Below are 12,893 nucleotides of genomic sequence, written 5' to 3'. Positions count from 1 at the left end.
AAAAAATCCAAGACATGAATGTGAACAACAAAATTGATAAATGAAATTATGTTTTATTCAGCAAATAACTTATGTCAGACATATACTATGTCAGACATATACAATAGTTTTTTTGGGGATCAAAATACAATAGTTTTATCATTACACTTTCAACTGTTTTGGTGGAGGACCTCCACGACAACCGGGATGTTCTGGGATACAAGGATCGTTAGAAGAACCAAGGTTTATTGCATTTATATTGTTTAAATTATGACACACACAACTTTCACGAATATTGTTGCAATAGCCTCCACATAACTTTTTGCAGTCATTGTTGTTCTTACAAAAATTCCCCACTGCAAGATTCTGACCTTGAACACACCAAAATATAATAAAGTGATATTAAAAACAAATATACTAAGAAAAGTTTTAAAATAAACAATTTAAAACTGATTTCAAAAAAATCTTTTTTTTTTCTCTAATCTGGATATATGTATATTGGTAAAAAAAAAATACATTTTTGGTTTGTTTGAAAATTATATGCATGCTTACTTACGGAAAATGACGACAACAAGACAAGCCAATAACAATAATTTAAGGGAAATGGTCTTCATTCTTCACGTAAATGATTTTTTAATGATTGATGAAATGAAGTTACTCTTCATCGCTTTTTATAGTCCAACTAGATGATGGCTATAATCAACCATAAAATCTGGAACAATCGTTTTTCTTTAGCTTTTTTTTTTTTATTACTCAAGGAAATATACAAGGTGTAATTAGTACTATATTTTATCACCAAATATTGCTACTAAAAATAATAGGGGAAATTTACAAACAAAAAAATAGCTACTATCAATAAATTTGGAAATGTGGTGAAACTTTTATTAATACTATGGAGAAGCTAGGGATGTGGCTTAGTCCTGCTACTTTAGAGCTTTATCACATTACTTGGGATGATTCTGCTTCATTGCTTGAGAAGCAGTTCCATACACTAAGGTCGCTTATGAGGTATGCAGTTCCATACACTAATATTTTAAACAACATTTTTTAATCTAACAATGCGTTATTATTCATAAGGCGGTAACATCCTATCAGCGACCTTTTGGATCTCAAAAGAAGATATTAGGAATAGGTCGTCGATGCAGACATTTGCAACACTTAGCCCCATCCCTGAATTCATGCAATGGTTCCTCTCAAACTTCTCATCTCACATCAAGATTTGGTGAAGATGAGGGCGGTGGTACACAGAGCAATTCAACTTCATTCAGCGAGAATGTATTACTACCAGAAGAGGAACAAACCCTTATGAGTCCGTCAGAATAAGAAGCTTTTTTAATCAATGCACTTCATTTATGCTATTATCAAATCTTGTTCAAGGCATTAACTCAACGATTCTTGTTTATGCAGTGATTCTTCTTCCGGTAGCAACGCAATGGAAGTTCTATTAAACCTTCTATCACAAAAGAACTGCTATTGGGCTACTTCACCTTGTATATTTCCAGTTTAAGAACCTATTCTTATGTGGTTTTGTGCTAGGTATGTTCATTCTTGTATATCTAATGGTTAACATGAATCATATAATCATAACCTCTACTGTTTTTTGTCTTGATTTTTTACATAGGTACCTCTTGCAGGAGGAGAAGAGAGGAAAAACTTTAGACTCTGTTGCAAACTTCCACTTGCAAAACGTAGCGGTAAGTCTAGTAGCAATATGGTTTAGACAAACATTTTGTGATTGAGATTGATTGACATTAGATGGTTGAAAGAATAAATTGGATGGCTGATCGATCAAAGAAAAGTATTCATTTAAGTGGAGGCATTGTGGTTAAGTATGTCTACAGGTTAGAGAACATTGAATACTATGCCTAATCTTATTTTGGTTCAGGACAAATCCATGCCTCTCCTAGTATCCATGTAATCGATCCTGATTCTTGATTAGTTTTGTTATTTTCAAGAAAAGGTTTAATGATTAAAACTCTATGGACTATGATTAACACAAGCGCAATGGTATATATGTATGTGTATGTACAAATTGGTTTCATGTGTGTATCCTCTGGAGACTTGAGAGCTTTCACTTATCCGTATCAGTTTCGACATGGCTAGTCTCTAAGACGTATTCACGCATGAGTTTTGTGTTGGATCTATCCACATTCTGCATTTTTCACAAACACAAGATGCTTATGTTACATTTACATACTTCATATTCAGTCACTTGTATATATAGAGAGAGATTATGGTGAGGAGTGATAACCTTGAACGCGAGGCGCTGTAAATTGTCCCATTCGAAATCGTTTTTACAATAAGCAGACCGTACCTACGTTAACGGTTACAAAAAGGTTCAAAACCGTAAATACAAAACCTAGAGATATATGAAGTGTAGTTTTGAAAATGTATTAAAGGAGAAAAGAAAAGCTTAGCTTACCTCTAAAATTCGAAGGGCTTGCATTGATCATGAGACGACAACAGAATTTGATTAGTTTATTATATAAAGCCAGATATAAATGTATGAATATATAAGTATATACTAAGCATATGGATATATAAAATGACTAATTATTTAACAAAAAATATTGTAATCAATTTATTTACTAATGTATAACAGGTGGTTTTATTTGGTACCTAAGTTCATGTGACGCGAAGAGCGACGCATGAGAGCAGCGCAGAACTTATCGCCGTCACTTACTGAGTTTGTTTCTAAGAACTCTCTTAACTCTAAATACGCCTCAGGGTTATAACTCTGTCATTAATTAATTAATCACAAAACAATTTTCTTAAACACTGTAAGTTAAATGCGAATTTTGAATTAAATTGACCTCAAGCTGAGCAGACACTATCCTCACTGCAACGTAAGTAAAAAAGTCATGAAGATGCTTCGCTGCCTTAGCCTCCGGTGAAGCTTCTCCAAAGCCTAACTCAATTACAAAACAACACTTCAATAAAAAGTACACAGTAATCTTTTGTTTTGGGCAACAAAGTACACAGTAATCTATATAGAGAATAATACAATATATGGATAAAAAACACATTTTCTTACAAATTATATGACATACCGGGAACGTACATCTTGCTAGAACAAATGCGAGTTGGTTTGCGAGTTCGCAACTTCGGCATTAATGGATAAGAAAAGGAAGGTTTTCCAAGTTTTCGAGGATTAAAGTAAGTGAGGTAAGAGTGATGAAGGAGGGAAGAAGATGACTCCATTAGATGTTTCGATGAAGAAAAGTCGAAGGAGATGCGTTTTTTTTTCCTTGTTGGTCGTATATAAGAAATGAATTAGGTTCACACATCAAAATATCGGAGATATGGATAAATAAATGTCTTCTGTATTTTTTAAAAGAAAATATCTTATGTTTTAAAAGTATAACGACAACACATCTTTTATTTCTAATAAAAATCTGTCATAAAATCAAAAGAAAAAATATATTTAAAAAGCATTTTTATATGCACGATGACTATAGTTAAGTCCATATCAAAATATATTCTGAGACTTCAGATTTTATTTATACATGCCTAAACTTTTTTATGACCAAGTTGGATCAATGGATTGGTTTTTCAACCATTAATTATTTTTAAAATTAATATGTGGGGTTTAAGGTTGTAATTTTATTTTATTTTAATTTAGGGAAATTAGGCTGTATAACGCTAAAAATCACTAATCAGCTACATGTTCAATTTTCCTAATACTATACACACTGTGTCTTTTCTATAATAATTATATTTTTCCCTTTCAGCAATCGGTGAAATTTACAGACAGAAAATAAAAGTTAATAACTATTACCTGTCAAAAGTAATTCATGGCAGCTCGATATTCACATCTTCCTTTTTGTAATTTTTCTTGGAAACTTTCTATGATTGGCATGTTCTCACTCATGGAGTAGATCAATATTATCACCACCGCCTGAATTCTAGAGTATTTTATGATCGAGAAACTTCTCTAAAAGTCCTAACCTTCTCTGCTTCCGAAACCGCCAAAGCGCCGCCGCAGTTACAACCGAGGCGGCGATGAGCTTCACCCGGGTCGATTCGCCTCCACATCACCGATTCAACGAAGATCCTTCTCAAATTCTGTAAGTTCTGGTGCTTTGCTTGATTTATAGTTTTGTGGCATTGATAATACATTGGTATTAGAATACTATAATATGGAAATAATAATTAGTTGACGGACAAACAGTATAGAAAATTAAATATTTGAAAACTGGGTTTAGAACTAATTCTCCCTAATAACGTAGGTGATTCAGCTGATGGTGACAAATTAAAATATGAATGACAAGCGTGCACCATATCTGAGATCTCAATAACAATACTGCAACATGGAAGTTGCATATGAATGAAGTGGAATGAAGTGGCGTTACTATTCCATTTACAGATTCTTGTTCTATTCTACATGGACATATTATGTAATGTGATATATTTTGTTACTATACAATTTTGTCATGTTCCATTCCATTTGACGATTACTAAAAGTGCTCTATTTTATTTAAAAATATAGTTTGTAACTTTCTTAAGTTCTCTATCGTTACATGTTTTTGAACCTATAAAAATTGTACTATGATCTAAACTGTATAGTTTAATATTTCATAATAAAATTTAATATTACATAATATTATGTACTTTTTAGATTTTGATATATAGGTTTAGGGTTTATATTTGAGTTACGGTTTAGTGATTTGAGTTTAGTATTTAGAAAGTGAGGGAGTATGGTTGGGGCCAGTATTAACTTCTTTCATGCAATCATAAACTTTTCATAATTTTATCAATATGTACTATGTTATTTATTTTGTTCCATATACTTAGGTTTATGGTTTATATTTGGGTTTAGGGTTTACTGATTAGGGTTTAAGGTTTAGTATTTAGGGATTGGGATGAGACTGAGAGAAGATTTAGTATCTAAGGATTGAGGTTGAGTTATGTTTAGTATTTAGAGGTTGTAGGTGAGGTTATAATCCGATACTACAACAATGATATGGAATAGAACACTTGGTGCTTATGCATGTGGTCAATAAATGTATACGTGGATGACTCTTCTTTCTTTCATTTGGAATAGTTTTCAAGTATTTTTGACTTTATATTATACTGGACACATTATTTCCTCACACACTTACTTGATACCTGTAAAGATAAAGGATAAAATCGGATACTTTGTGGCATAAATGTTAGAAACTACATTATGTCAAAATCAATGACATTTACCTAATTTGTATTGAAAATATGGCTAGTTTGCAAATAAGCCCTTTAATTTAAGTTTACGCACTCATTTATATCGATCATAACACGTTCCACGAATAGTTCAAGGTTATAAAATAGTGTTAAACTAGATAGATGTGAAAATTTCGTATTTGTAGAAATTACGTTTTACAAATCAAATTCACCTAAACCAGAAGCAAGTAAAAATATTATAAACGTGCATCTCAAAAGTTGTTGAACAAGTAAAAGTATTCTTATTTATAGCTGTTGAGTTAAGTTTGAAGAAAAAGGAAACTTAAGAAACAAACTATTGACCTAATCCTATCATGTTGAGGAATTGGAAAGTATAATGTATTTAGGAAGTTTTCTAGATATGTTATCTAATAGGATTAGGAAATAGAGCTCTCTATATATATTGATAACAATGATAATGATGGGTGTGTGCGTTGAGTGATTCTTAGAGAGCTTGATTGAATTGTTGCTTGATTGAATAAGAGAAGAACTTCTTATTATTGCTTTGAGTTTCTATATTGCTTTGTGATTCTATATTTGGTATCAGAGCCTCAAGAATCAATTCAAAGCTTGAAACAAACAAATGGCGGAAGTAAAGGAAGAAACTGCGGCAAGCAAGGAGTCTGGCCGAACCTCCATCAAATTCCCAATGCTAACTACATCAAACTATACTGTCTGGTGTATGAGGATGAAGATAGCACTGAAAGTCAGCGAGGTTTGGGAGGCAATTGAACCTGGAATCAAAGATGAGAAGAAAAACAACATGGCAATAGCGTTCTTGTTCCAATCTATACCAGAGGCACTAATCCTTCAAGTTGGCGACTTGGACACAGCTAAAGGTGTATGGGACGCAATAAAAGCGCGCAATCTCGGAGCTGAGAGGGTCAGAGAAGCGAGACTACAAACTTTAATGGCAGAGTTTGATAGACTTATGATGAAAGATGGAAATACGATCGATACCTTCGTAGGCAAGTTATCTGAGATTTCTTCAAAATCTACAGCGTTGGGAGAGGTGATAGAAGAATCAAAGATTGTTAAAAAATTCCTAAAGAGCTTACCAAGAAAGAAATACATTCAGATCGTTGCTTCCATTGAACAACTTCTTGACCTTAACACGACGAGTTTTGAGGACATTGTTGGAAGGTTAAAAGCTTATGAAGAAGAAGACTGGTATCAAGAAGATTGTAGTTGTTTTGAAGGATCTAATGGCAAAACTATAAAATCGAAATTTACAGATCTGGTTAATAATTAAAAGAAATAATGATGATAGAAAAAGAGGTGGTGATTAAAGACACAATAAATATAAAGCACAGTGTGAAGTTGGTGATAGCGTATCATAACGGTGACGGAGGGTAAGGCGGTGGGGATGAAAGAAGAGTGGTGGTAGTTCATAATCAAAGAAGAAGAAGAGAAGTGTATTTTTTTTTCATTAACCGGTAACTAAGAAGGGTAATATAGTATATATTTCATAAATAATGGAGGAACTTTTTTTTTTGGGTTAGATAGTTAATTATGATATTTTTTGTGTGGCTATACAGTCCAATTCCCAAAAAATAAAATATTATTGTTTTGTTCCTTATTCGGATAGAACTAGTATCCAGATTTTATATATACTAGAGCCGCTGTCCGCGCTTCGCGCGGATAACATGTTTAACTAAAGGGAAATTTATATATTTTTGGTAGTTTTTAGTTTAAGAAAGTGTTAGTTTATCTTTGTTGTTGTAGAATTAACCATAGAGCTTTTGTTCTAATGTGATGCGGTGATCAGTTTCTCTTTCTAAACAATAGGAAGTTTGAATAATATATTGTGTTGAGCAATCAATTTCCGTATGAGAAAAAAGTATCTGAGTGTGCCTTTTTAATTAACGTAGGAATCGGTAACACAAATTTTAAAGCAGTTGATTTTGTGGTTTGGTGTGTTGTTGTTCGATTCCATGTGGAGTTATGCCATCAGACTTAGGATGACAGTTTATTCCTCTTTTGGAAGCGTTGTATGATATCAATGTCGTTGTCAAAGTAAAAGCGCGATCCTGGTGTGGTTGTGAGTGATAATTTCCCTGTAAAGTGAAATATTCGTAAGCATTTAGTTGGACATAAAATTTATGTTTAGTTTATTACCTTCATATAACCGTGGAATGATACTTGTGACGATTACGATTTGGTTTTTTCTGGTAGATATACGATTTAACTCCCTGAAATTAGCCGCCTCGTTGTCCCATATAGTTAGACGTACAACTTTGGATCTACAAAAAATTATGGTATTATATATTATATTGGTGAAATCAAATCATATTTAATAAAATGTTAAAACCTGTCTAGACGCAATCCAATGATGATCTTTGTATTTGTGTTGTGGTTATATAAATCACTTCCTTGGATAAGGTACATTCGGCCAACAACATCTGTGGGAATAATTTTTAGTGCAAAAATAGAGAATTTATTGGTATGTGAGATAGTAAGGGTTTTTTTTTTTTTACCTGGGAGGAAGTTGGTTGCACTTGCTAAGCTGATCAACTGGGTGTAGTGTTGGGGACGGAATATGTACGGAGGAATTGGTGGAATGTTTTCTTGAATTTGTGTAATAATTGTGGTCTCGTTGATATTGATTACGTATGGATGAATGGTAAGCTTATACCGTTGGTTATTGGGAAGAAGGTTAAAATATCTAATGTGATAAATTTTCTCTTCTTCGAACCGTTGGTACATTTTGTCTGACGTAGAGATAGGCACCCTCCCCTCCATTTGTTGTTCATGTTTAATGGTTAAAAGCAATCATTTCAAATGTAGTTGGAGTAATAAAATATAGTAATTTCTTAGACAAACCTGGATGTCGAGACAAATGAAAGTTGTTCTTAGGAAAGCATTTTTGTTTTTGTGGTTTGTGATGGGCCACATCCTAATGATCCTAACGATTATTGGTTGTGGTCCGAGGTAGTCGCTTTGGTTTTTGCGATCTTCGGCTGCATCTTCTGCACACATAAGAATGAGAATTATTTTGTATTGTCAATTTTTTATAATTTGTATATTTTTATGTGTGGTTCAAAGTTTTTACGCGCGGAACATGCTTTCAAACATATTAATTTTATGTGATAATCCACGATGATTTGGAGGTATGTTATATTATTTAATTCCAACGCATATTTGATGATGTTTTGGGTGTTATTTGTTTGATTTGTCAAACTTTTTTTGGTTTTTCAAAATACAGTTGATCAGTTTTAAAATTTAAGTGTGTTGTAAATCATTTTTAAAAGGAGAATAAAGTCATTATCATTATTAAGAGCAAATGTTAAAGTCTTAAAACATAGAAGCTTAAAACAGAGAAGCGAAAATCATAAATAAGATGGTGGACTTTTTGACGAAGATGGTGGTAGATGTGATGAGATTTTCTTGGAGAGCCTGAAATTTATTCTGAAATAAATCAGTTAACATAACTTTGTAATAGAATATAATAGGGATACGTACTTCCATCATCAGGGAAGGAGTTTTAACTCTGATTCATTCTTATGATAGGTAGAATACTGCATAGCAAATTAATGTGAATTATTAGATAGATAATGACTTAAGAAACCTTCGATGAGATTCTGAGTTTTGAATTTTCTGTACTCTCATAGGAACGAAGGCGGTTGAAGATTTCTTTGTAGACTATGTTCTTCACTTTCCGTGGGTGTGAATCTTCGCTTTTGATGATCTTTAATCATGCTTTGCTTGTTACACGTGAGAGGGCCACATAGAGTTGACCATGTGCGAAGACCGGTCTAGGTAGATATAGGATAACCTCTTTTAAGCTTTGCCCATGGCTTTTGTTGATTGTCATTTCATAACACAATCTGATAGGGAATTGTCGTCGACGTAAAGTGAACGGCAGATTTGTTTCATCATGCAAGAGAAGAACTCTTGGGATTAAAACTTCGTCTCCAATGTGTGAGCCAGTGATTATGTCTGCCCTAAGCACTCTTTCGCCTATGTGGGTTAGGATCAAACCGAATTAGTTTTCTGACAATGATTAATCTTTACTACCTTAAATCAAAGAAAACAAATTAACTATATAGTTTATTTTAAAATTTAAACAAAAACTAAATGTTTAATTATTTTCTCGATAATATAAATTTATGAAGCGAAAAGTTTAATTTTTAAAAAACTTTCTAAATTTGCGATTACAATATTTTTGAATATGACAATAAAACAATATTTTACTAATCTATATATATATATATAGTTACAATTTTAATAATGAAATAATAATCCGAAAATATATACATAGAAGAAGATACAAATACATGTGAAAGTTTGAAATAATCTATTCAATGAAAAATATATCGTATACTTATTATGTTTTAAAAATTGATAGATACATATATATTATAATATATACCAATTTAGAATTGAAAACAAAATGTTTATATAAAAATAAATGAAAACAAAAACTGAATCAATGCTAAAATATTAAGACTAACATTAAGTTCTTCGTTATAGCATTTCTCACTTATCAGCCAAATGATGATCATTATTTGAAAAGTTTTCTGGGAAAGTATTAGTTTTCATTTGAAACCGAATTAGTTTTCTGGAAAAGTATAGATATTAAAGTATGTTACAATAAACCATAAAAACTTACAGTCAAACAATTTCGGTTTGAATGTTGATCGAGCATTTATTAGACGAACTGAAATATTTATAGTTAGATTAATATCCAATACAACGTTATTACTTGGACACTCCTTATAATAAAGACACACCTTTTCATTTCGTACGTGATCCGAGCGGATGTCCTCGTTTTCTTTTATGCGTTATTCCGGACGAATTTTCTGCATTTCAAAAAGAGATAAGTTCTTATTTGTATCAGAGTTAGTGAAATCTTACTTTATATAAATGAGTTTGATTTTTTGTTATATTAGATAGTTTATATTATAATACGGAAAAACTTACCAAAATTTTATACAAAATAATTGTATTCAGAGAGCTGTTATTTCGGAGTCAATTTATTCAAATTCTTCTTCCTAAGCAATTAAGGAATTAATAAACTATTGTAACATCATTTAGGTTGAATTCATTTTGGTCTATTGTATTTTGCACTCTATTAATGAATTTTTTTAGAAATTAAGTGATGTGTTTATTGTAGGGTATGAATGGTGACCAGGGAACAGCGAGGAATAATGCATTCCCTAACGTTCCTAAAAAAATCACCATTCACAAGGAATAATAATTCCCTCTCATTCTCTTTCATTATTTTTTTTTTGTAGAGAATTAAAGAACAAAATTATTCCTTGTTAAATTTGATAAGAAACAATCATTCTTTTTCATTCCTGCTATTTTATTCCCGTACATTCTTTTTTTATTCGTTCCTCTTGTTTTTCGAATGGTCACCAGTCAGACCCGTAGTGTATTTTCATTTAACTGGGAATAACAAACTCATTGCTTTCATTTATACAATCTTCCTAGTTTAGTTTTTAAATGACTAGAACAAATATATGCATCTAAGTAATTAAATTAAAAATATCATTAAAAGTTAAAATTTTTAAAGTATAATATTAAAATTTTCTATGAGTAATATCTGTCATTTTCTGTATTTATAAAGTAGTATTTTTTGTATAGTTGGAACAAATATATGAATTTAGGCAATTAAATAAAAATAAAGACATCTATACTATTAAAGCAGAATCCTATTTGGAAAATTTGAGTTTCGCCCTTGAATTTCATCATATTTATATGAAAATAGGATTAACTTTATATTTATGGTATCAAACAAAATCTTCTTTACAAAAGAAAACATAACCGTATATGTTATTTTCTTGAATGATTTGGCAGATGTCAATATATATTTATTATTTCATAATGTGTAAAAATATATAATACATAAAATAATTTATATATATAATGTTCATCCTGCGCAATGCACGGATCTTAACCTAGTGAATTAAGAGAATTAAAACTTTTACAATATGATATGATTTGTTAATGTTACGATTTAGTTTAATAAACTAAATTTACAGAGCGATGGCGACGGTGACATTTTTCTAGGGTTACGATGGATCTTCGAGGATGGGATCCAGGGGATCAAAGGGTCACACGGGATAATCAGAGGGCAGATCTTCATCATTATGAAGGTTCCTGGAGAGGATCGAAACAAACTGGGGTCTCCACCAGGAGAGATCGTGTGGATCTCGGAGGGAATCTCCGGATAAATGGAAATATATGGAGGGCAAGATCCTTAGAATCGGTAAAAGCTTCGGGCTCCTTACGCTTAAGGAAATCATCGTCAAACATCATCCAAAGCCGAGATCTTTGTGGTACGATTGTCGTTCTAATTAAAACGAAATCGCAAGATCTGGGTGTTTTGTTTCTTAAGGGTTGTCAAAAGGATACTCCTCAATCTTTTATTACTAGGAGATGGAAAGTATGGTTTGTGAATATGCAAGTCTATTGGATAATTTGGCTGGTTAGAATCGTTGAGTGGATTCAAAATATTTGGTTGCTGACTTCTCGTATCAATCATAGAAGATTTTCTTTAATGGGAATCAAGCTAGGGTGTAGGGTCTTCGATTTACAGCACAACTCAGTTCTCATTTCAATTATCGTTAAAGGTTTTTGTGGCTTTTTCTTTTCTTTGGTTTCAATGACTTAGAGTAAACTTATTGGGATTGCGAGGAGTGTGGAGGGAAACCCCAAAAGACTGAAGATTTCGGGGCCAAACTTTGACAACACGGGGCTCATTCAAGGCTATGCAAAGGCTTTGATTGGTCGATGCATGAATCCTGATGAGCAGAATGTGAAGGCATTGGTGGTGACGCTACCAAAAATTTGGAAATTGATTGGGACAGATTTGGGCTTGGGCAAGTTCCAGTTTGATTTTGAGGAAGAAGAAGATAATGACGAGGTCCTAAGGATGCAGCTGTTTCATCTCGACTACTGGATGCTATCATTGGTTCGCTGGCAATCTAGGAAAGAACGACCTTACCCTTCGGAGATCATTTTTTGGGTAAAGGTTCTGGGTTTTCCTCTAGAATTTTGGGCTGCCCCGATTTTCGAGAGAATCGGTGAGGCTTTTGGGGAGTGGCTTGAAGTGGATCTTGATCATGGGAGAATCAAAGTGAAGGTAGACGGCTACAAGGCATTATGTTTTGAAACTTCAGTTGATTTCAGGGGAGGAGAATTCCTTGATCGGGAAGAGGCTTTGATTTTTCTACGATACGAGAAGCGCAGATTCAATACGTCATTATGTCGTATCTCTGTAAGTTTTTATCTCAAGTTTATGGATTGGAATAAAGATGGTTTAGTTGGTTTTTACATCTGTTGTGTGGTGGTTCTACTGCGAAGAAATTTCATGTGGACATCTGGTGGAATTTTAATATTGGTCTTAAACAAGGTTGGATTATGTGCGTTAATGAGATTATCTTTTTATTCTAGTGAGACCTTTTATGGGGATACTGTGGTGTTGGTACGGGGTTTGAGGACATACTTTAACAATACGGGTGTTACTGGTTCACTGGTTGTAAGTTTTCCAGGTTTTTTATTATGGGCCATGGAAAATTGTAGCAGCCTCAGGAATTATAATAAGGGACTATGGAAATATGGGAAAAAGGAATTAAATTATATTGGACATGTCTGTGGGTTTATGGCCTCATGGATTCGACAAAGACGTTTCTCTTACAATCATTATATATGAAAATACTAAGTTGGAATTGCAGAGGACTTGGGAGTCATTGGACCATAAGTTATCTTCG

The 12,893-nt window shown here is 32.7% G+C and overlaps 1 protein-coding gene and 1 long non-coding RNA gene across 3 annotated transcripts; both read right to left on the bottom strand.

The window, feature by feature from the left end:
* Positions 1 to 37: 37 nt before the first annotated feature.
* LOC106318203 lies at positions 38 to 1,658 on the bottom strand. Its single transcript, XR_001265304.1, has 2 exons — positions 536 to 1,658; positions 38 to 350 (listed from the first exon to the last, which is right to left on the bottom strand). It is a non-coding gene; the product is annotated as an uncharacterized LOC106318203 (long non-coding RNA).
* A 230-nt stretch (positions 1,659 to 1,888) lies between these two features.
* LOC106318202 lies at positions 1,889 to 3,244 on the bottom strand. 2 transcript variants are annotated; one of them, XM_013756080.1, is made up of 6 exons: positions 3,030 to 3,244; positions 2,793 to 2,887; positions 2,599 to 2,716; positions 2,402 to 2,418; positions 2,231 to 2,293; positions 1,889 to 2,131 (listed from the first exon to the last, which is right to left on the bottom strand). In XM_013756080.1, exons 1-6 carry the CDS (start codon positions 3,178 to 3,180, stop codon positions 2,051 to 2,053), a joined length of 525 nt encoding a protein of 174 aa, XP_013611534.1. In that variant the 5' UTR covers positions 3,181 to 3,244; the 3' UTR covers positions 1,889 to 2,050. The 2 variants fall into 2 exon arrangements, with proteins under 2 accessions (XP_013611534.1, XP_013611535.1); XM_013756081.1 differs by lacking the exon at positions 2,402 to 2,418 and having other exon boundaries at positions 2,231 to 2,295.
* Positions 3,245 to 12,893: the final 9,649 nt, after the last annotated feature.

This window comes from Brassica oleracea, chromosome C9 (genome assembly GCF_000695525.1).
Source record: "Brassica oleracea var. oleracea cultivar TO1000 chromosome C9, BOL, whole genome shotgun sequence".
Lineage (NCBI taxonomy): Eukaryota > Viridiplantae > Streptophyta > Magnoliopsida > Brassicales > Brassicaceae > Brassica > Brassica oleracea.
Note: the sequence above shows the minus strand (reverse complement) of the source record. Positions and strands in the feature narration are given on the sequence as shown.